The sequence below is a fragment of the Colius striatus genome, chromosome W (assembly GCF_028858725.1).
Source record: "Colius striatus isolate bColStr4 chromosome W, bColStr4.1.hap1, whole genome shotgun sequence".
Lineage (NCBI taxonomy): Eukaryota > Metazoa > Chordata > Aves > Coliiformes > Coliidae > Colius > Colius striatus.
The window spans coordinates 19652343-19676707 of NC_084789.1; the positions used below are offsets into that span (position 1 = coordinate 19652343).

Consider the following 24365-nt stretch of genomic DNA (forward strand, 5'->3'; position numbering starts at 1 on the left):
GCTTGCCCAGACTGTCAGCAGACCGGTGGTACTCCCCCGTCAATGCAGTGAATCCAAGAGGCCTGGAAGCCAATGAAATTTGCCAAACAGACATAACACATATACCATTGTTTGGTCACTTATGGTGGGTTCATGTAACGGTTGATACGTTTTCTGGGATGATACATGGCACTGCTGCCTCTGGGAAAAGGTTGTGCACATACAAAGTCCCTGGTTGAGCTGTTTTGCAAACATGGGGGTGCCAAAAGAAATTAAAACTGATAATGGCCCTGGTTACACAGCTCAAAATATACAACTATTTTTACAGCAATGGGGGATTCAGCTAAGACGGGTATTCCGTATAACCCCACAGCACAGGCAATAGTCAAATGTGCACATGCTACATTGAAAGCCCTGATTTTAAAACAAAGAAGGGGGAATTCTCCAGACACACCACATAATCAGCTGGCAAAGGTTTTATATACTCTTAATTTTTTAAACAGAAATCGTTTTGCCCTGACAGCTGTGGAACACCATTCCAGCACTACAACGGACCTTACAGCTAAACCACGGGTTCTGTATAAGGATCCTGAAGGAGATCCAGCCTGGAAAGAGACAGATCTGTTGGTGTGGGGGAAGGGTATGCTTGTGTTTTATCGCCCACGGGTCCTCGGTGGATACCAGTAAGAAAAGTTAAGCCATATCATGAGCTGGAAGGATCAACCTTTTAACCCAACACCCCAGATCTCCCCACTGACGATGTGGGAATTGACATGCAGGCAATGGATTCCTAGGAACTCAGCAACTGCGGCTGTCACATGGGGAAGTCTGAAACAACTACAACAGAAAGCAGAGAATATGATGGCATGGGTAGGAGTGATGCCAACACTGGAAAATACCTTTTTTTTTTACTTATCTGACTCTTATTTCAACCAACTCAGCAGTAAGTATAAGTTTGCTATTCTTATTTTGGCGGAAGCAACTGGTCACGTATATTGGGCTCATGTCATCGACCCACCATTTTTGCCTTGGCAAGTTGGAGGGATCCCGATATATCAGTAGCCAGTAATAACACACAGTAGACTGGGGGAGCTTGGCTTCCTCCTTGGGATACAGAGAATCACTGATATCATAACATTGTATGTGGAACCACACAGTTTATAGCCTTCGCAATGATAGTGGCTTTGATCATGAGGTCACCGTCTGTGCAACTCATCCTTACATTTTGTTGGCTAGAACTCAGGCACAATTAAGCAAGTGTTGGTCATTATCAGATTACCATCACAGACAGAAGTGCTGAGGCCTGAGCAACAGGCCCCCAACCAAAGTTGACCTATAAATGAACTTCCCAACCAAACATTATATAAGTAGCTCATCATTAGTAAAATCTGAATTATTGATGAGGATAAATTTTCCAATTATTAGTGAAGGATGTAGCTAAAATGTTTATAAAGATGTATTATTTGATGTGTCTATTTCTGTATGTACGGGGGCTGGTGTTTGAGGCAGAGAAATCAGATGTTTAGTCTTGGTCGGTAGTACATGAAAAAGAACCAAATAGATAAGGAAACTCCCTTGGTTCAACCTGGGGCCCTGGCCAAGCTTCAGGTGGCATCTCAACAGAGAATAAAACCAGATGTTCCGCCAGTAAAATTGTGTAAGATTATTCAACAATATAAGAAGCTGGACCCTCTTACAGCGACTCTGGAGACCTCACCTACGAGTGGACGCACTGCGTAGGGCCTCCCAATTGCCGGGACAGGTTCCCTGAATCCTCGCTATAACAGGGGCTCCCCAGCAACTGCGGCTCTGGATGATGGTAATTAGGGCAATAGGTTGTGTATCTTTCTTAACCACTATCGCTACTCTCATGTAGTAGTGATGAGGTGCATTGCTTTGCTTATGCTTTTCGCTGCTTAGAAATAAGAGATTGTGGTAACTGAATACATTTTGTTTATTCATTTGTTGTTGCATTGTGAAAGGGAACACAAGGATATATATGGGAAAGCAATACTTTAAGAACTCAAGACGTTTGCTTAGACACTGAACGAAGAGTTTGTCATTTTGAAATGTATTCTGATAATGATCCAGAGTCTGTCCTAGAGTGTGTTGGAAAAGGCTGTGTATGTCTGAGAACCCTTTGTGATAATTTGTTAATAGACAACCCGGAAGCATCAGTTAACAATCACTCAAATCTCGGCATTTGCACTTTTACTTGCATTTCAAGGTGTGACTTTAACTACTCTGTACTGAGGACTGGGTACCAGAATATACAGCGACAATGCCTCGTCACCAACATCTATAAGAATGAACATCACGTTGGTCAAGAAGCTACTAGAACATCCTGGTCTACGAAGCTTAACAGAAAGATTGAGGGACAGAACTCATAGACTCCTGATTACAGTTCACCATGACACACAGGATGTATACATCATGTGCCAAAATGAGTGAAAAGGGATGGAGAATATCACTGGTGGGATGTTTTGTCTGGATGAACTCTGACTGCTACTGGAACCATTAACAGAATAGTACATCCTGAAATAGTGTTGTTGGTACTAAACAAGTTATGCCTAGTCTTGATAATCATCATATATTTCAGAGTGTGTGTGGATACAAATATGACTTGGACCAGCCAGATACTTCCTTAGTTTGAATAAAGATGGCAGGGACAAGTTGATGCAGCTGGCAAGCTACTTCCAATTATTAGGATCAAGTGCTGTGTGTTAATCAATTGAGCCCTGGGTGAACACATGGGTGGAAGCAGCATATAAAGAAGTAGCTAGCAAACATAGGGTGACTTTGAGTCAATTTTGGTGGTTGTACTCTGCCTGTGTATATGCATTCCTTGCTGCTTTACATCCTTGTATGAGCATCACTTGCATTATCACAACAAGTGGTGACCCTGACATGATCAGCTAAACTTGTCGGATGAAAACCTTTAGAAGAAAATGCTTGGATCACTACAGCAAAGACATCTGAAAAAACAAGTGAGTGATCTAGACCAGGAAAATGGGAAAGGTAGTAAGCAAGAAGAGAATGCAATTGACAGCCTCCAGTATATCCTTGCTGAAAAAGGATTAAACTATGAAAGACAGATATTGCAGAGACTTGTAAGATGGGAACAGGATGTAGGTTTCTTCTCCTCCCCACAGGATGTATTTAAAATAGAACCTTGGAAAAATCTAGGAAATGCATTTAATGATGCAAGTGGGCTATGTAAACTGTTTTCAATCGCTCTACAACAGTTACAAACTGAGCAGGCTGTGGCTGTCGGCATGAACACAGGTTGTTATGCCAGCTGCATTCCCCATAGATGCTAAAAGATTCTTTGGTGGTGGTAACTTTGTAGTACCATCGGCTCCACCTTTAGAGGAAGAAAGTATGGATGTGAGCCCACCCCCTCCGGAACCCCCTAGACCACCAGTATTGCTGCCAGAAGTGCCAGCAGTGATACAGGTACAAGTATAAGTATCTGGGCCACCGATTGGGCAAATTCCTAGGATGGTTATCACCTCCTGTAACCTGGGATTTTACACCTGAACAGATAAAAAACCTGCTTTACTGGCACGCCACCTGATAGAAGGGTGTCTTGCCTACCCCAATGAGGCCCATCAGGTTCAGGCACTATACTGGGGCCTAGCCTCTGCCTACCGAGCTGCATTCCAGTCCTCTCAGAGAACTATGGTTGAAGTAGAAACTCAAACTGTATCTGAGACCACCATGGTTGAGTCAGGGAATCAAACAACAACCACAGTGGTTGCCCCAGTAGTGAAAAAGCAGCAGTGGATAAGGAGGTCAAGTCCATATCATCGATTAGTAAGGGCAGAAGAGGAGGAAGAGGAAAGGCTAGAAAAGCAGCTGGTCCTTCAGTAAGGAGATCAGGAGAAGGAGTGAAAGAAATCAAAAAGGAAATGGAAACTACTCAGTCCCTCACCTCAACAGAACTTAGAGATATGCGAAAAGATTACAGTCGCCAGCCAGGTGAGCGGATTGGTGCCTGGCTGCTCCGATGTTGGGATAACGGGGCTGACAGTCAACAATTGGAAGGCAGAGAAGCCCAACAGCTGGGATCTCTTGCTAGGGACCAGGGAATTGATAGAGGCATTGGAAAGAAGACCTCAATTTGTAGTCTCTGGAAACGGCTCCTCTCAAGTGTAAGGGCAAGATATCCATTCAAGGAAGACCTTGTAAATGCCCGAGGAAAGTGGACTAGAGCAGATGAAGGTATCCAATACCTAAGGGAATTAGCTGTGTTGGAAGTCATCTATGGTGATCTAGATAATGCCGAGGCCTCCACAGATCCAGACGATGTCCAGTGTACACGGGCCATGTTGAGAAAAGTGATTCAGAGTGCCCCAGCTACATATTCTAATATCTTGGCAATGGTGTATCACCCAGACATGGATATACCAACAGTGGAGAGAATATCTTCTTGGTTGCAAGAACTATGAAGAGAGCCTCTGCACCTCCTCATCAGTGTGGGATGATGGCCTGACTGTCAGAACTGCCCCAAGAATTCAGTCATCCACTGCCCCAGATTCATCCACTGGCACAGATTCAGTCTGGATCTCTGCAGTGACAGAGGGATGTCAAGAATTATCTGTATTAGAGGCTGAAGTGAGCTTAACAGGGGACAAATGGGAAAAACACCCCATTGTGACTGGTCCAGAGGCCCCTTGTATTCTTGGCATAGATTACCCCAGGAGAGGGTACTTCAAAGACCCCAAGGGGTATCGATGGGCTTTTGGTATAGCCACTGTAGACACAGAGAAAATCAAACAACTCTCCAGTTTACCTGGCCTCTCAGAAGACCCTTTTGTTGTGGGATTGCTGCAAGTTCAAGAGCAACAGGTACCAATTGCTACCAAGATGGTGCACCGGAGGCAATATCGCACGAACCGAGATTCCCTGGCTCCCATCCGTGAGTTGATTCAGCAACTGGAGGCTCAAGGAGTAATTAGCAAAACTCATTCCCCATTTAATAGTCCCATATGGCCTGTGAAAAAATCTGATGGGGGGTGGAGGTTAACAGTAGACTATCGTGGCCTGAACGAAGTGACACCACCACTGAGTGCTGCTGTACCAGACATGTTAGAGCTCCAGTATGAACTGGAGTCAAAAGCAGCCAAGTGCTATGCTACGATTGACATAGCTAATGCATTTTTCTCAGTTCCATTGGCAGCAGAGTGCAGGCCACAATTTGCCTTCACATGGAGAGGTGTCCAATATACCTGGAATCGATTGCCCCAGGGGTGGAAACACAGTCCTGTCATTTGTCATGGTCTAATCCAAACTGTGCTGGAAACGGGTGATGCCCCCGAACATTTACAGTACATTGATGACATAATTGTATGGGGCAACAAGGCAGAAGAAGTGTTTGAGAAGGGGAAAAGAATAATTCAGATTCTTCTAAAAGCTGGTTTTGCTGTAAAAAGAAACAAAGTAAAGGGACCTGCACAAGAGATACAGTTTTTGGGCATAAAATGGCAAGATGGGCATCGGCATGTGCCTATGGATGTTATGAACAAAATAGCGACTATGTCTCAACCAACTAACAAGGAAGAAACACAAGCTTTCCTGGGCCTTGTGGGATTCTGGAGGATGCATGTCCCAGGTTCAGCCTGTGAGCCCTCTTTTTAGAGTAGCCAGAAAGAACTGTTTTGAGTGGGGCTTTGAGCAACAACAAGCTTTTCAACAAATAAACAGGAAATAGCTCGTGCAGTCACTTTCAGGCCCATCCGTACAGGATCAGATGTGCAGAATATCCTCTACACTGCTGCTGGAGAGCATGGTCTCACCTGGAGCCTCTGGCAGAAAACATCTGGAGAAACCCAAGGTCGACCATTAGGGTTTTTCACGAATGTGAAACATGCTGCAATCAAGCGAGCCACACGAATCAAGTCTCCCTGGAACAGAGGGCGATGGCTGGGTTTTCAATATGGTGAGGCCTGGCAAATTGACTATGTTGGACCGCTACCACGAACGCACCAAGGCAAGCATTATATACTCACCATGGTGGGAGCAACTACTGGTTGGTTGGAAACATACCCTGTAAACCATGCCACTGCCCAAAATACTGTCTTGGGCCTTGAAAGGCAAGTTTCGTGGCGACACGGTACTCCAGAAAGAATTGAATCAGACAATGGGACTCATTTTTTACATAATCTCATAAACTCCTGGGCAAAGAAACATGGCATTGAGTGGATATACCACATCCCCTATCACCCACAAGCCTCTGGAAAGATTGAGAGATATAACGGATTACTAAAGACCATGTTGAGAGCACTGGGCAATGGGGCATGGAAGCAGTGGGATAAAAATTTAGCAGAAGCCACTTGGCTGGTTAACAGCAGAGGTTCAACTAACCGTCCTGGTCCTGCTCAAACAAAACCCCTACATACTGTGGGAGGAGATAAGGTCCCTGTAGTGCACCTAGGGAAATGGCTGGGGAAGGCAGTATGGGTTGCACCTCCCATGGGAAAGGGCAAACCCATTTGTGGGATTGTCTTTGCTCAAGGGCCTGGATGTACTTGATGGGTGATGAGAAAGGATGGGGAAACTTGATGTGTACCTCAAGGAGATTTAACCCTGGGGAAAAAATAACCTGTTATGTGAGTTATCTGTTGTAGGAGATGAGGTATGAACTTCGAAAGAAAAACCGGACAAGTGGACAAACGAAGCCGGTGCTGGTGCCCAACACTGAACACAGTTTCCCGTGGCCTGGATATCCATCTTGATGGATGAGACCTAAGTTATGGCCTGCTCCAGTGAACATCTGCAGAGGATGAAAGATACAAGAATGTTGGTTGTTTGTTTGATGCAAGATGGATTACAATGATGTTTGTCTGTTGAAGAATGGGGGTACTGGCTAATGAGAGTATATAAGAATGTATATGGGTTGTTAAGATGGTTTGTCTGAACATGACATAAATGGTATGGAATAAGGGGTGGAGACTGTAGTGTGTCTGGGATGGTAGTGATTTTCCACAGCAGCTCTTGCAGTGCTGTGCTTACTGTTGGTATTGATAGCACATCAATATTATGTCTACTGCTCGCACAGCATCAGGGCTGTCCCTCCAGAATTCCTTCCCCCACCTTCACCAATAGCTGTGAGTGGGCATTATCTTGGGAGGGACTATGGCCAGAACAGCTGACCCAGGCTGACCAAGGAGATATTCCATACCATATGACGTCAGCTCAGTAATATAAACTGGGGGAGAGGAGCAGGAAGGGGAGGCGAGATTCATTTCTGGCCTTCCCAAAGCAACCGCTACGCGTACCGCAGCCCTGCTTCTCGGGAGGTGGCCGGACATCGCTGCTGATGGGAAGTAGAGAGGAACAGCTTTATCTGCTTCTGCTTTGCTTCCCGCGCGCGCGGCTTTGCTGCTTATTTATTAAACTGCTTTTACCTCAACCCACGAGACTCCCATCTTATTTTCTCCCCTTCCCTGGCTTGCTGAGGAGGTGGGGGATAGAGCGGTGTGGTGGGCACCTGGCATCCAGCCAGGCTCAAACTACCCCACCTATTCAAGTGCTGCTATGGGAATCTGAGTGGATGTAGCAGTAGTAGAAAATATGGATTTACAGCAGGGGGATCCACGAAGGGTTGTCACAGCCGACATGATGTTGGGAAAAGGACAATTTGCCAACCTCCAAGTACAGGCTCGACTACATGAAGCCATTTTACAACAAACATATTTAAGGCTGTCCCTGACGTGGAGGTGCCAGTTCCCCCATACACAACCATCATACAAAAGCCTGATGAGCTTTTTATGACTTTCTTAGATCTATTAAGAGCAACACTGGATCGGGTGCCAGGCATGTCAGGCGAAGTAAAAGCTGAATTGGGACTGTGTTTGGCAGTTGCTAATGCTAACCCTGATTGTAAGAAGATCCTGCAAATTCTCCCATTGACTGCAACCTTAGTAGACATGATAGAGGCCTGCTCTTGAGTAGGATCATCAGAATACAAAGCAGCACATCTGGCTGCAGCTATGGCAATGGCATTAAAACCGTTAGTTCAACAGGGCAGAAGAAATCAGGGGCTGAAGTGTTTCAATTGTAGAAAATTGAGACACGTGAAAAAACAATGTCGATCTAGACCACTGGTAAGAACAAACAGCTCAATTAGAATATCGGGGTCCAACGGCAGATTTAACAGTGACTGTTATGGATGTGGCAAGTTTGGACACAAAGCCGCTGAGTGCCGTTCTCAAGGGGCCAAATACATAACGCCTAAGGGAAACAGATTAATGAGCGCAAAAATAGTGAGCGCAACAACACAAAAACACCCTTTGACACCAGTGGCTGCCTGGATGGCCTCAGATCAGCCACTGCAGGAAGCGCAGGAGTGGATGTGGAAATAGCAATAGATGTAACCATCCACAATACAGACATAAGTTTATCCCATCCAATGCTCATGGACCCCTGGGTCATGGTTTAAGTGCTCTGCTCTTAAGACGATCATTGGTCTCTCGACATAGCATTTTCATGCTCTCTGGTGTAATCGACACTGATTATCAAGGAAACATTGGAATAATGGTTAAAGTGTGGCAGCCACCAGTTTTTATAGCTAAAGCAACTTGAATAGCTCAATTAGTTCCTTTCAGGGTAAAGTTCCTCTTACAGGTATTTGAGAGCGTTGAGATGGTGGTTTTGGATCCACCAGTGTACCTGCGGTAAGACTGGCAATGCCACTTTTGCAGGGAAAGCCCACTCAGATAGTTGCATTCCAACATTCAAACGGTGAACAAATGGTTGGTCGTAATGTGTTATTTGACATGGGAGCAGATGTAACCATTGTTCCATTATTCTATTGACCAAAAAGCTGGCCTTTAGAGAATTTAGACACCCCTGTTATTGGGGTAGGAGGCATGCAGATGACAAAAATTAGCAGAGACCTAATTTTGGTGTGGTTACAAGGTGAAGAAAATAGAGGTGTACAAATTAGGCCCTATGTAATGAACACTTCAGTTAGGCTTTTAGGTAGAGACGCCTTAAGCCAAATGGGCTTTCGTTTGTCAAATGGAAATTTTTAATAGCAGCCATTGATGGGCGACCAATCCTGAAGTTAACCTGGCTCACAGATAAACCAGTTTGGATTGATCAATGGCCGCTAAGCAAAGAAAAGCTCACCCACATTCATGAATTAGTAAATGAACGGTTAGAAAAAGAACATATGAAGCCTAGTCCTTGGAACACATCAATTTTCACTATCCCTAAAAAAAATCAGGGAAATGGTGCCTATTACATGATTTAAGAGCTGTTGATGCAGTAATGCAGGATATGGGTGCTTTGCAAAAAGGATTACCCTCTCCTGCTATGATTCCAAAAGATTGGCCTTTATTAATAATCAGTCTGAAAGATTGTTTCTTTATGGTCCCTTTACATGAGACAGTGACAAATTTGCTTTTACAGTACCCTCTATTAACAAGCAGGAACTGGAAAAATAGTATCAATGGGTAGTATTGCCCCAAGGAATGAAAAATTCCCCAACTATTTGTCAAACATATGTTGCCTGGGCATTGGCACCACTGCGCAAAAAATATCCTCGTGTTTTATTTTACCGTTATATGGATGATATCCTGATTGCAGGAAAGGACTTAGATCAACATTGGATACTAGAAGTGAAGCAACAGTCAAGCATATCAGGTTTAGTGATCGTGCCAGAAAAAATACAAATGCATGCCTCTTTTGAAATATTTAGGTAATGTTATCACCAGTGCACACATTTACCCTCAGAAAGTGACAATTAGAATGGAATTGCTAATTTTGGAGAATGGCAAGGACCTGCAGATCTGTTAACATGAGGAAGAGGTTACGCTTGTGTTGTTACAGATCAAGGTCCACGGTGGATTCCAGCAAAGTAGATCAAGCCATATCAACTGAAAGGACTGCACGGCTGCAACAAAAGTGGAAAAAACACCACTGAGCAAAACGTCAATCCATTGCCCCATCAAATGTAAAACCTGTCAGCTGTGGTGTCACACATTTTGTTGTAAATTCTTCCAGCAAGCCATATCACATCAGGAGAACTGAAGAACTTAACAAAACTGCCAATGGAAACATGGAAGCAAAAGTGGTATTTTCAACAGCCTAATAACACCTACAGATAAGCATGCTAAGAAGAATCTGAAACTGCAATTGGGAAACAGAAACATCAGTTGAAGCACGGAGAACTCATCAGTATGAGTCCCTTCCTGCAACACATATCAGATTATGTTTATTTTGAATTTATGGATTTTTGTGTTACGTTGTTCAGCGATGTATCTGTTGTTGACCTTTTGTTGTAAACTCATGGCCATGGGTGAAAATACTTATGTTTTCTTGATGTACCTTTGATTTTGAAATGTGTTGCTGAAGGCTGGCTGGTCCAAAAAGAAAAAAGGGGGAATTGTGGGTATGAATATGACTTAGACCAGCCAGATACTTCCTCAGTTTGAATAAAGATGGCAGGGACAAGTTGATGCAGTTGGCAAGCTGCTTCCAATTATTAGGAACAAGTGCTGTGTGTTAATCAATTGAGCCCTGGGTGATCACACAGGTGGAAGCAGCATATAAGGAAGTAGCTAGCAAACAAAGGGTCGCTTTGAGTCAACCTTGCTGGTTGTACTATGTTGCCTGTGTACATCTTTGTACATGCATTCCTTGCTTCTTCACATCCTTGCATGACCATCACTTGCATCATCACAAGTGTGGTACATGATTCAAGACTTAACACAATTAACACCACTGAGGCCTCTCCCCTTAAACATAGAGAATTATGTTTCTTAACACATTTGATGTTAACATATATAATGTGGGACACTTTTATAGCATGGCGGCAAGAGGTACCTGCATTACCACTTCATGATGATTGACTGCAGTCTTGGGGTGGAGTGTAGCAGGACACTCCCCCTGGTGAAAAGATACAAGCTGAAGGTCATGCTGTTTTCTAGTGGCGAAGGCCATTACAGATCAGCCTGACTTAATCCTCTCCAAGGGTAACTTGGGAGGATGAGAAGATTCTTGAGCTAATGGGCAGTGAAACAAACATCTGTGATCACATTGTTGCAGGAAACTAGATGTTCCTGCTAGCCCTACAGAGATGCAAGTCAAATGACAAGATGACTGACAGTCAGTCACTTTATTCTATAAAAGCCCAGTCCCAGTTTTGTGGGGTGAGAGGATTTCTGTATACTCTCTTTTGGAGTGTCTGAAAATTTTCCCCCTTTTTGGCGGGGATACCCCTTAAGGGTACCCTCTGAAGCTGAGAGATTCTCTCACTCTCTTTGACATGATTGAATAACATCATTCTCTCTAAAATAAAGGCCAAATCATGGCTAATTGTGATGACCTCCATGAAAATGAAGCTACAAAACAAAGAAGGGGGAAATGTGGGAATAAAGAACTGGTAAATGGCAAAAAATGTAAACCGACCTTCAGAGTATGAGACTGATTGCTGGTGAATGAGATAATGTTATAGAATGCCTGGTTGCGAGTGTGAGAAGCAGCAGCGTGAGAGTGGAAAACAGGCAAAGCCTGAAGGTCAGCAGGATGCAAAAGCAAAAACAGGTATTATGTAACTTTGACAATAAATTGGGGGCTTGCATACAGCAGAGCAGCACTTGCTCATGGCAATGCTCCCCCTTCAGCAATCCTGAGTGGTTTTAGTGTGTTTCAGCGCGTTGCCCCGATCCCAGCTGGCCTGAGACTGGCACCCAGGAGCACCCTTCCCCACAGCCTGCAGAGAGACTGGCAAGTCAGGAACAAGCTAGCAACAGGACGAGGGGTAATGGGATGAAGCTGGAACACAAAAATTTCCATTTAAATATAAGAAAAAAATATTTTACCGTGAGAGTGAAGGAGCAGTGGCACAGGCTGCCCAGAGGGGTTGTGAAGTCTCCTTCCTTGGATGTCTTCAAGACCCGCCTGGACATGTTCCCATGCAACCTGATCTAGGTGGACCTGCTTCTGCAGGGGGGTTGGACTAGATGATCTCTAAAGGTCCCTTCCAACCTTACCATTCTATGATTCTATGATAACAAACAGAGCCATGAATTAACCACAAAGTTGCTCTGAGCTCATCAGCAACTGCAGCGGTGACTTTGAGTGAACACCAAATCCATCTTATATTAATGTGGGCCACACATTGGGAGGCAACAACCTCCAGCTCTTGCTCATGAGAGTACAGGCATCCCAGGACCCCAAGGCACTCAGGGCCAGACCTCCAGGATAAGCAGGGACTGTCCCATCAGTATGCAGAGATGCAGCACCAAACACACTGATGCTCCACCAGCACAGGAGCTGGTGAGCAAAAAGCATCTCTCAGCAGCAGGAGAGAGGTCCTGGAACTGCAAGCAGCAAAGTCACCCCTGAAGAACAAGAGCTACTGCATCAGGCACCTTGAAGTAACCTTTGATAAAATCCCACCTAATTTGTGCAGTGGAGTTGCATGAGGAGTGACCATTAAACCTCCTGACCAGAGGGAAGGCCCAGGAAGTGATTTAGTGCCTCTCTGCTCCCAGCCTGCTGAGAGACAACTGCCAACTGCCCCACTGCCCGGCAGGTCCTGAGGCGTCCTCATTCACTCTCCTCAAGTGCAAAGACTGAATAAACCACAAGCCCATTAGCAAAACACAATGTTATTACAGACAACTTGCTACCATTTGAGGCCCATTTAGTCATTTGTGGGACATGAAGCAATTGTAGGAAATAGCTTTGTCACCCCACATGCAAAAGCGAGGCTCTTCCAGGACCCCAACACCCTGACCAGTTGCAGGGCTGGGAACTGATGCAGGAGTTGAGGCTGCCTCATCTCAGAAGCCAACCTCTGCTTCAAAAGAGAGGTAATTGCGGCCTCCACTGTGGCCTGGCTGCCTTTTGGGACACCAAAGTGCCCAGTCACCATAAGCCAGTGCTGTGGGTCACACCTGACCCAAGGTCAGCCTCTTCAGAGCAAGCCTGGAAAAAATGTCCTGCTCACCCATCTTCAGGTCTTCAACTGCACTCTAAAAGCTTTATGAAAGGTTAATTAACCCTGCAGGGAAAGGACTGTGCTGCAACACCCATAGTCCATTCAATAGTTTACCACTGCTCCCAGGCTGGCTGCAGACCTCAGGCAAGCTCTCCCCTGCCTCCTCGAGGAATTTCAGTTCTACTGTTGGAAATACTACCAAAAATGTGGTTTCTGGAGCACAGGAGGCCCACCCCAGACAGAACCTTGGGAACAGGCACAGATCAACCCTTTACCCTCCCCAGCTGTAACAAGCAGCTCTTCTGCTGAAACACGAGGCTGGAGCAGGGCGAGCAGCCACAGGGTGCTGGAGCAAACAGAAGAGGGCTGAGAATCAAGGGGGTGCATGGGGTCCCACACTAACAGGGCCCAGGATCTATCCCACTATCCTAATGCACAATCCAGACAACCTCCAGCCACATCCTGCTGCAGAGCACCAGGATAGCATGGGGAGAGCAGAGTCCCCCTGGCAGTACCCACCACCATCAAGGCTGGAGCCTGACTGCAATACCCCTAGAGTCTCAGTGCAGTGTCACCACAGGCCACTCCTGGGGCACGCTGCTTCGGACAGTACCTGCAGCATCCCGAGGCTCTGGCATTTTCTCCGGGCTACCCGGTGCCCCATGGCTCCTGCTGCTGCTTGGGTTTCTGCCACCCCTTTTGCAGATAGAGAGCGCAGAGCAGCACATTCCTCCTCCTCCTCCACCTGCCTCTCCTAGACTGCATCTGTGCTCACTGACCCCATGTGAGAGATGAAGAGGCCTGAGCCCAGCCTGGAGCCGATGGACAGCCATGGTGCCCATGTGCGGGATGGCACCCGTGCCTCACCACGATCCTCCAGCTCCAGCAAGGCGGCATGGCACTGACAGCCCTTTCCCCCATGCCACGGGGCTAAACCATGGTACACACAGCCCTCACACCAAGCCTGGCATCAACCCCAAGGTCTTCCAGCTGCCATCACCACAACCAGTTGCTCCCCACAACCCCTGTCCTGCCACCCCAAAAACATTCCGCCGACCCTCCTCATCCACCCAAGTATGCCCCCCACCCAGCTCAGTCCCTGGGACCCCTTCCCCCGTACCTGCCCGCCTCCTGCTCTCGGCCGCGGGCCCCGCAGACGTCGGTCAGGCTGCCAGCCGAGGCGGGCAGCTTCCCGGTGCGTCGGCCCTCGGTGGCAGCGGCGTCCCCAGCGGCCGAGCCGCCGCTGCAGCTCTTGGTACGGAAGAGGCGGCTGAGGAGGATCTTCAGCGAGCCCTTCATGCCGCCGGAGCCGGCTTCCCCGGGGGCTGCGGACGGCGGTGCGAGGCCTTCTCTCCCGGCGGCGGCGCGGGCGGCGGCGCGGGCGGCTCCGCGGCTCGGGGATCCCGGCTCCTCCTCGGAGCAGCTCCCGGCCTCATCAGGCTCCAACGCCTCTAGCACCAGCAACGCGTCACTGGTCTCCTCGGCGGCGGGCCTGGCGGGCGGCGGCGGGCCGAGGCAGGGGCAAGGGCAGCCCGCCGGCCCCTTCGCGCCCAGCCCGGGCGGCCGCAGCCCCAGCGCCGCCAGCTGCAGCTCCAGCCCAGCCGGCGGCGCGGACTCCCATCTCGCCGCCGCCTTGGGCTCCAGGGCGCAGCGGTGCCGTGGGCAGAGCAACTGACCGCCCCCGCCGCCCGCCGCCGGGCCTCCCTCCTCGCTGGGCCGCTCCTCCGCCGTGTTGCGGAACACCATCAGCTGCGGCGGCGGGGGCCGCGGGCCCCGCAACGTTCCGTCGCCCGCCAACACCGGCGGCCGCCCGCCACCGGGGCCCAGCAGCCCCGCGTCCGCTGTGCCGGGAACGGCCCCTCCCGTCGCGCCCGCCTCCGGCCCGGCCCCGTAACCCAGCAGGCGGGTGAGCACCCGGTAGGAGGCTACGGCCACTGCCTCCCCATCGCACAGCTCGGCGCACTGCATAGCTACGACCGCCGCAAGGCTCGCGAGACCAGGCCGCCACAATCCCAGTCCCTGTCCCCGTCCCTCCACGGCAATGGCCGCACGCTGCCACACCCCCATCCCCTTCACACCTCCCGTCACCCATACTCGTCACGGCCCCTCGGCCGTAATCACGCCCCTTGACGGAGGCCCCGCCCATTTTCTGCCCGTTCCCACCCGGAGCGCGGCCGCAGGGACCCGCTGCGAGTCCCCGGCACTGGAGTGGGCGGCTGGAGGAGCCAGGGGGACAGCGGTGACACCTTCGTGTTGCGAGCGCTGTGTGGCTCTAACACGGCTCTCCCACAGTTCCTGTATGGCTCTCGCACAACTCTTCTGCAGCTCTCGCAACGGCTTTTGCATGGCTCTTGCACAGTTCTTGCACAGCTCTCCCACGGCTCTTGCACAGTTCTTCCATGGTTCTTGCACAACTCTTGCACGGCTCTTGCACAGCTACTGAATGGTTCTTGCACGGCCCTCACGGGCAGCCGGCCCCACTGGAGGGGAGCGGAGGGGGACCTACTCTCCCCCCACCTGTCTGGAGGCCAGTGAAGCAGGAAGTCACCTTGCTTCAGGAAGGAGGAGGGGTGGGTTGTGAGCAGTCACCCGTGCCTTGGGTGTGGACATCAAACCTGTACTCACCACAATCAGCACCATGGGGATGTTCCATGTGTGTGCCATCTCCCCTTGCCCCACTTCCAGCCCACGACCAGAGGGGCCAGGCACTGCGGGACTGGAGCCCGGGACCATATGGGGAACCAGCAGGCGACCTTCTTCCCCACCTCAGCTGCCCGAGGGGGCCGCAAAGAGAGAGATGCCGGGAGGAAAATTTCCAGGCCCGTTGCCACGGCTTCCCATCAGGATGCGCTTGCATCATGGGCAGCCCGAGGAGGCAGGGGTGCGGGGGGTCCCTACGGGGCTGAGAGCAGGGAGGAGTGCCCAGCAGCACAGTCTGCCCAAGCAGGAGCACGGGGGCAGGCAGCAGGTGGGCTCCTGGCAGGCAGAGCCAGCAGATGAACACGGTTTGGAGCCAGTGACATCTGTTCCAGCATCAGTGAGGGAGAAAAACAGGCAGTAGAGTGTGAGTCCAGCCCCATAGAGCAGAGCGGTCTCCCGGCCGTCTCAGGTGCTGTGCCCACCATATGCCCCTTCCTGGGCTGGCTTGTGGGGCCACAAAGGGCCAGGAGGCTCCACTGAGCCCCAGCCATGGACCCGTGGCAGTGGCTGCTGCTCTGGTGCTTTCACGCAATGCTGGTCCATGGCTCCATCCTCACAGGGGACCAGCGCCCGCAGGAGAGACCCCTCAGGCCGGCAGGATTGGCCCCGGTCAATCAGGGGACCCCGAGGGCTTGTTGGCGGTGCTGGCTTTCCTGCAGATGGGTGATGTACAGCGGCTGGCCCGGGCCAACTGCAGCCGGGGTGTCACGGTGGGGCCAGCCTGGCTGAGGAGCACCTGTGAGTGCGCCAGGCCGTGCTCGCCCTCAATGCCCACCCACTGGCTGCCAAGCCCCGGCTGATGCTGCAGGCCACAAAAGGGGATGATGAGATCCTGCTGCAGGACATCTCCGCTGCCACCCCCAGCCTCGGCAACCTCAGCTGGGACAACAAGTGGTTCAATGCCCTCAAGTCCCAGTGGACCCCTGGCCTCCGCAAGCACGTGCTCAGCAACAACCTGTGCAGCATGGAGACCCCAAAGTGGCAGCGAGGGGACAGATATGTGGGGGAGTCAGGCCACGTGCGGTGATCCCTGCCATTCCTTGAGTGCCGGGACAGCCAGTTCCTGCCCACCTGGGCAGTCATGCTCTCCTCTGCGTTCTACGGGCTCAAGCCAGACCTCATCCCTGAGTTCAAGTGGTACCCAGAGGGGCTGGGAAGAGGTGTAACAGGGCTGGGAGGTACATGCTGGGGAGAGGTGCAGCTGGAGGCATCACCCTGAGGTGCAGGCAGCATGGTGCAAGGCTTGTGCCAGCCCCTCTGTGTCTCCACCTGTGTGTGTGCACGTGTGCATTTGCACATCCACAGGCATGGAACTGACCCCTATTTCCCCTTGGTCATCCCTGTGCTGCCCATCTCTGGCTGTCATCCTCAGAGTGCCCTGCCACAGCTGTGCTGGGGGATGGCTGAGCTGGGCTGGGGTCCCTCCTGGGAGCTGGGGGATGCCCCCAGGTTGGTGGGGCCCTGCTGCACCCCAGCACCCCCTGCACAAGGAGCCTCCTCCTGCAGCAGGAGGCACTGAGAAGGCAAGAGGATAGCTGGGTTTTGTCCCAGAGAGGGGCCATGGGCCCATATCCAAGGGGGAAGCTGTGTCCCCCATGGAGGACACAGGGAAGTGGGTCAGTCCCGCAGGGCAAGGAACGCACATAGAGGCCACCCCAACAGCTCCTACGTCCCTGTTGGTTGCATTAAAGCTCCCCTTGAGAGGCAAAATTCACATCCAAGAGCTGCTGCCCCTGCCCTTCCCCCCAGCCCCCCTGGGCATGGCTGTGAGGGGGAACATCCCTGACCAGCTGTCCAGGGATGTTGCTGACACCTCACATTGCCCAAACTAGTCCATGCGCCAGCACCAGCTGACCCATGGCTGTGGGGCATGGCCACACTGGGTGGGGGGCACAGGGTGGGCATGGGGAGGTCCCCCATGGCCCCTGGGGCTGACCCTGTCCCCCTGTGCAGGGGCATTGTGCAGGTGGATGTTGAGCTGCAGGACATGGCCATCGACCAGTGCATCAGTGGGCTGGGCTGGTTCGCAGACACACACCGCTGTGACCTCAACAGCACCCAGGTATTGGCCACTGGCACCCAGCATCTGGCACCTCGTCCCCTCACCAGGGGGTGAGGCTCCCCCCCCAGCCACCAAATCGTCCCTGTCCCCCTAGCCAGACTGTCCCTACTGCATTTTCTTCTCTCCAGGCTGAGCTTTATCCTCTCCTGGCCGATCCATCTGCTTTGTTCAGCTTTACTCATGGCGCAGCTGAGGGGTTTATTGTGCAAATCTTCCTTCCTCGCTGCCAGGGGCAGCGTGTGACCTGACTGCTGCCTGCCCAGGCACCACAGGGCTGGCCAGGCTCAGCGGGCTGGCAGCTGCTGAGCGAATCACCCTGACCAGCAGCCTCCAATCCACTCCAGCGAGCCAGTGATGCCCAAGAACATTTCAAAGTTTGGCACAACCAGCAGCATCCCTGACCAGGGCAAACCCCACAGCCCCTCGGCTCAGTACGGATCGGTGTCCCACCCTGAAGGCAAAAAGCTGTCCCCAAGTGGGAAAGGTGTCACCAGTGTCTCTTTCCTGGCAGTGCCATGTGGGCGATACCCTCCACAGGGATGGGCTCTGCTGCTGGGCATCTCTCCAAAAAAACAATACCCAGAAAAGCTGCCAGTACAGCCCATTCGGGGCGGGATCCAGCCGTGGGGGATTAGGGCAGCGGTGCCCTACCTGCTGCTGCCATCACGGCCGGGCTGGATTAGTGAGCTCTGCTGCATTAGGTGTCTGTTTAGGTTTTGAGGGGGGGATTTGGAGGCCAAGCTTTGGCTTTTAATTCTTAAATGTTTAACCACTGATTCCTCCTGGGTGTGGGGGAGGATGGTGTGGAGTCAGGTACCTGCAAGCTGGGGGCTGCTGGAGCCGCTGGAGCAGGGTGGGAACAGGGATGTGGGGAGCACAGGGGGTGCAAGACATTACTTGTGTGTCTGTCTCCTTCAGTATGTCCCCCAGGATAGCTGTGGCTTTGTCCTTGAGAGGTACCTGTGCCGCTGCAAGTCAGGCTTTTACGGGGCCAGAGGAGTGGCCAGTGGTGCCCAGGCAGGTGGGTGCTGTGCCCATTTCACCCTGTGGCACTTGGCTACAGCAGTAGGGTGGGGGGCTGGGAAGGGGTTGGGAAGCCTGAGCATGTGCTCTGGCACAGACAGTGCCACCAAGCCCGGGATGCAGTGATTCCACCTGGCCATTGCTCTGTCTGCAGGCGTGGTGGGGAGTGCGGCGGGGGCTGCCGAGGGGTCCCGGCTGGCGTGTCAGCCCTGCTGCCAAGGATGTGCCACCTGCGAGGATGATGCACCCTGCCTGATCCAGGAGGATCGGGCGCTGCAGACAGCCATCCTCTCCTGTCAGGCCTGCTGCATGCTGGCTATCTTCCTCAACATGCTCGTCTCCTACCACTTCCAACAGAGCAAGGCAAGGTGTCCCTGATCCCCCGCCCAGCTCCTCTCCCACTCTTAAACCCCATGGTCTTTGGGGAGCTCTTGGGGCAGATGTCACAGCAGAGGGAAGGATGTCACAGCTCGACACGCTCAGGGGGGATCTCCTTGTCCTGACCCCATCCCCTCTGGGCACCATCTGAGGCTCCAGCTGCACCCTCAATCCTCTGTCTCTGCAGAGAATCCAGATGTTGGGAGTCGTCCTCCTGGAGACTATCCTCTTTGAGTCCCTCCTCCTCTACTTCCCTGTGAGTATTCAGCAGGCTCTGGGCCTGAAACCCTCTGGGCTAGGGCTTAAGGATGTTTGCAGCCTGGCCAGCTGCCCCCAGGGCAAGTGCATCAAGCCAGCCCCAAGCAGGGCATGAGCACATCTCCACCTAATTGTTAATTTTGCTGGCACAGCCCCCCGCAGTTGCCATATAAACAAACCTTCTTGGGAAACCAAATCCCTTTTCTCCCGCTGGCCACGGGAATTAATCCCTGCCCAAATCCCCTCTCCCTCCCTTGGCAGATGCTGTAGAGCCAAGGGGGAGAGGTGGCAGCAGAGCTGGCCTGAAAGCAGGTGGATTTGGAGTCCCTGGCCTGTCAGACAGGATCCTGCCCTGTGCCACCCACCATTCCTTCTCTCCCACCATCTCAGGTCTTCATCCTGTACTTCAAGCCGAGCATCTTCCACTGCATCGTCCTGTGCTGGGTGCACACGCTCAGCTTCACTATCGTCTACGGCACCATCACCCTCAAGCTGTACAGGTAGCCAGGCCCGGGGGGTTTGTTGCCCAGAAGCCCAGTGGCGGGGCTGGCTGGAGGCTCACCCCTCTGCCCCTCACAGGGTGCTGAAGCTGTTCCTGTCCTGCATGGCCCAGCATGTGCCCTATGTGTCAAGCGGGCGAGTGTTGAAGATGCTGGGGCTGATCCTGCTCCTAGTGCTGTGGTTCCTGGCGGCCTGGACCATTGGGATGCTGGAGAACATCGACAAGAACATCCCGCTGGTGATCCGCACCCAGACCCCGCGCGGGCTCCACTTCTATATCTGCGGCCACGACCGCTGGGACTACATGATGGTGATCGGTGAGATCACTCTCTGTGGTGTCCTGGGGGGTTCCTGCAGCCCCAGGACCCATCCCATAAATGTGGGGGGTTTAATTTCCTTGTTTGTTTAATCTGCCTGGAGCCTGCCTGTAGGGCTTGGGCACCTGAGCTGCTTCCCACACACTCCTCTGAGCAGCCCCAGGATTTGCCTCGGCACAGGGTAACTCGCCCGGCACAGGCGGTGGGTGCTGCTGGCATCAGGGCAGACTGTGCCAGAGGATGCTCTGCACCAGACTTAGCTCCAACCACAGCACATGCCAATGACAGCCATGGTGGATACACTGGGCTGGCTGTGCCTTGAGGCAGGGAGGTTCTAGCAGGCAGCAGCACTCACCCTGCAGAGCTTGGTGCCCCTCAGGACAATATGCTGACAGCAGCAGGGTGATGGGGCTGGATGCTCAGCATTGCTCCCCAGCTCTCTCCCACAGCTGAAATGCTGTTCCTGCTGTGGGGCAGCTTCCTGTGCTATGCCACACACGCCATGCCCTCTGCCTTCCACAAGCCCCGCTACGTGGGCATTGCACTCCACAAGCTCATGATCTCATCAGCCTTCCATGTGGCCAGGTAGGACACGGGGCCAGGATCTGAGATTGCAAAGGAACCAGCAGCAAATCCCTGAAGCCAGAGGGTTCTCTGTGTGGGACTCCAGGCAGGACAAAGGCTGCAGGGTCCAGAGGAGGGGAGGAGACCATGGGTGCTGTGGTGGAACTTAGCGCTGCTCTCCTTGCCCCTTCCAGGTTCATCATGGTCCCCTCACTGCACCCTGACTGAATCCTGCTGCTTCTTCTTTACCATGACCCTGGCGCTCCTCTTCATCCCAAAGGTAATGCTCTGCCCAGGAACTCAGGAACTCAGGGCTGGGGATCCCTGGCATTTCAGGGACCCCTTGATGAGCTCCATCCCTCCTTATCCCTAGTTCCTTTACGCTGGCTCGCCGTTGTGGGAGGAGATCGCAGCCGAGGTGTACAAGGACAAGCTGGACAAGCGGCACTTGGGCTCCTGTGTTGGCTACCAAGAAGCAGCTGAACATCCCCATGAAACCCCAGAGGCACCAGGCAGTGGGGAAGCACAGCTCCATCCCTGGGAAGGGGCTGAGGCTCCCGCTGTGGAGCTGGGGAAGGATGTTCCTGCAGCCAGCACGAGGCTGAGCACATCAAAGGAAGGGGTGGCGAGGTTGGCTGAAGAGCGCAAGGTGAGAAGCAGGTCCATCCACTCCCAGGACCATGCAGAGGTGGAGCAGCCCCATGCAAAACTTGTCACAAGCAACACCATGAGTAGCACCAACCCATCCTCTGCCGCTGAGAAGCTGGGGGCTGAGGTTTGTCCCTGGGGAACCTCAGGCATCCCAGCAGGACAAGGAGCCTTGCTGCGCCAGGAAGCCATTGCTTCCCCAGAGGATAGCGGGGTCCTGCCAGGCAAGGAGAGCCCAGACAAGGTGTTACAGAAGGGGGACAGTTCCCCTGAGCCCCTCGGTCCTGGGGAGAGCCAGAGTACAGAGGTGGCCCTGGCTGCAGTGGAGAAAGCTGGCAGGGCCATGGGCAGGCAGGCAGAGGTATGTCCTGGGGAAACCCGGGCAGATTCCAGCAGTAAAATTGAAATCTGCCCCTGGGAGGAGCAGGACAGAGCCCCAGGGAAAGGCAGCAGTGAGAGGGATCCCAGACACCCTGGGGAAGAGCCAGGTGTGGAGAAACCACAAGCAAAAACACCAGAGCTGCTGAAAGTGGTTTTGGAGAAAGCAGGCAGTGTGGAGAGCAAGAGGGCTGAGGTTTGTCCATGGGAGACTGGGGAAGGGGAGAGGACTGTCAGAGCAAAAATTTGCCCCTGGGATGCAGAGGGGGCTCAGCTGGAGCAGGAACAACAGGAAGGGGAGAGCAGGCGGATGGCCAAGTGGGTCAAGAGCATCAGACCAAAATCACTGGGTTTTCTGAGAGTGCAGGAAGGGCAGGAGCACCCAGCCAGCTCTGGGGCAGCCAAGCGGTGAGGAGCCCCCACCAAAACCTGCACCCAAAAGCTCTGAGCTGCCAGAATTGACATCGAGGAGCCCTGTGAGCACACAGGCTTTGGTTTGTCCCTGGGAAGCAATGGGAGCTGACAGTGATGCAGGAGTTTGCCCTTGGGAAAGGGGATCAGCCTTATCCGATGCAGGAAAATTAGATAATGGTGACATTTTCCAAGTGAAAAATGGGATTTCCCCACAGAGAGTGGCCCCGAGGGGCACAGGAGAAACAGCTAGAGCTGCAGACCAGGGGAGCATCCAGCCAGGATCCTTCCACCTCAGGGAAGGTGCAGAGCAGCCCATCATGGGGCTCTCAGCAAAACAACCAGTTCTGCACAAAACATCATCCAAGCAAGGAGGAACCATCAATAGCAAAAAGTGTGACATTTGTCCATGGGAAGTGCAGGCTACCCTTTCAGGCAGAGTGGTCTCATCACTGAGCCTCTTGCTAAAACAGAAGCCTGCCCTTGGGAAGAGCCTGCAGCTCCATTGGGGAAGGGGAAACCGGGTCAGGACATGCGTAGGATTTTCAAAATGGAAAACAAACCAGGATTCGGACCTGAAGATATCAAAGCAAAGCTGGCAGAGATAGATAGGCATCAGCCAGAGCCCAGGGACACCAGGATCTTTGCAAAGCTCATCAGGAAAAGCCTGGAGAGCCCAAAAGCTGAGTCCAAGAAATCCCAGAGTGTGGAGAGCATAAAGGAGGTGTATCCCTGGGAGAGCCTGAGCACAGAGCAGCCCCTAGAAAAGCCCTGTTCAGGGATCCCAGCACTGCCCAAGTCACCTTCAAAGAAGTTCCAGAGCACAGAGAGCCTGAAGGCAGAGGTCTGTCCTTGGGACACTCTGGAGCTCAAATCCATCAGTAAAGCAGAGATCTGCCCCCAGGAAGCAGGGCAGCCCTGCGTGAGACAAGCCTCCCACCAAAAAAAGCCAGTGCCTCCAAACCACGGGAGAAAAGCAGCAGTGAGCATGAGGCCATCTGCCCCTGAAAGAGCCTGGGCACAGAGGAGCTGTCCCCAAAAACTGCAATGAAGAAAAAGCTGCCCAGGAAGTCTGACAGCATCGAGAGCAGGAAATCTGATATTTGCCCCTAAGAAGCAGCAGAGCCCACCAGCACGGAGAAGGAAAGCTTTAAGCCAGGTGTGCACCCACAGGGAGCTGACAGAACATCCTCCTCCAGGATGGGAAGGTCAAAGCTGGTGGCAGGAGCCAGCACCATGTCTGCAACAGTTCTGCTGAAAAAATCCAAGGGTAGATTTGAGAGTGAGGCCGAGCACAAGTTCCTGTGCTGCATCCTGCCAGGCATCCAGCCCTCGTGGGGCCTCAGGCCAGAGCTGCTGCCTCAGAGAGCCAGCACAGCTCCCACGGTGGGCAGCAGCCCCAGAAAAGGCATTGGCATAGCTGAGGTTTGTCCCTGGGAAGTAGAAGAGGTTCCAGCAGCATCTGACACAACCAGCACAGACAGGGGAAGAACCTCTGAGGTGTGTCCATGGGAGGTGGAGAGCACAGATGCCCCCCTGATCCTTCATGGGCAGGCCAGTGTCGGGGCCAGCCCCCAGGACAGTAGTGGGGGTGTGAGTGAAACCAAAGCTGATGTCTGCCCCTGGGACCATGAGTAGCTGCCTCCAGCCAGCCACCAGACACAGCTTTCATGAATGGAAAGTCTTCAGCTGGAAGTTGCTGTCTATGTGCATAGCTCAGATGGGGACAAAAGCATCTGTCATGGTTTTGCCCAGCCGAAGCAAAGGGGAAAAAAAAACGCGACTCCCGGCGGAATGCGGAGGGGATCAGAGAGGGAGAAAAAAAGTAAAAGAGCCCGCGTAAGTTGAAATAGGAACAATTTACTGAGGAAAATTGAAGAGGAACAACTATAACAAAGATAAGGGGATATTACAAAGAAAACTGGTGAGTGATGCAGTTGCTCACCACCCGGGACCCGACCTAAGCAACCGCTCCGGACCGGCGACCGAGAAACCGCCACCCCGGAGGAGCTTCTTCCGGCCAGCCCCCACCTATATACTGGGCATGATGTTAGGATGGTATCGAATACCTGCTGGCCAGCCTGGGTCAGCTGTTCAGGCTGTGCCCTTTCCTGGTTCCTCATGGGAATTAACTCTATCCTGGCTTAAACCAGGACATTCCACCCCTTATTCTATACCATCTACATGTCAC

The 24365-nt window shown here is 52.2% G+C and overlaps 1 protein-coding gene and 1 pseudogene across 1 annotated transcript in view; one reads left to right on the top strand and one right to left on the bottom strand.

Annotated features, from left to right (window-relative positions):
* LOC133628646 (suppressor of cytokine signaling 7-like) overlaps positions 1 to 14960 on the bottom strand; it is a 77288-nt gene extending 62328 nt beyond the window's left edge. Inside the window, exon 1 of the mRNA XM_062017055.1 lies at positions 14055 to 14960. Within this exon, the coding sequence (XP_061873039.1) occupies positions 14055 to 14902 (848 nt within the window). The 5' untranslated portion in view covers positions 14903 to 14960. The remainder of the gene's footprint in view (positions 1 to 14054) is intronic.
* A 1163-nt stretch (positions 14961 to 16123) lies between these two features.
* On the top strand, positions 16124 to 23760 carry LOC133628630 (probable G-protein coupled receptor 179; annotated as a pseudogene).
* The last annotated feature ends 605 nt before the right edge of the window (positions 23761 to 24365 follow it).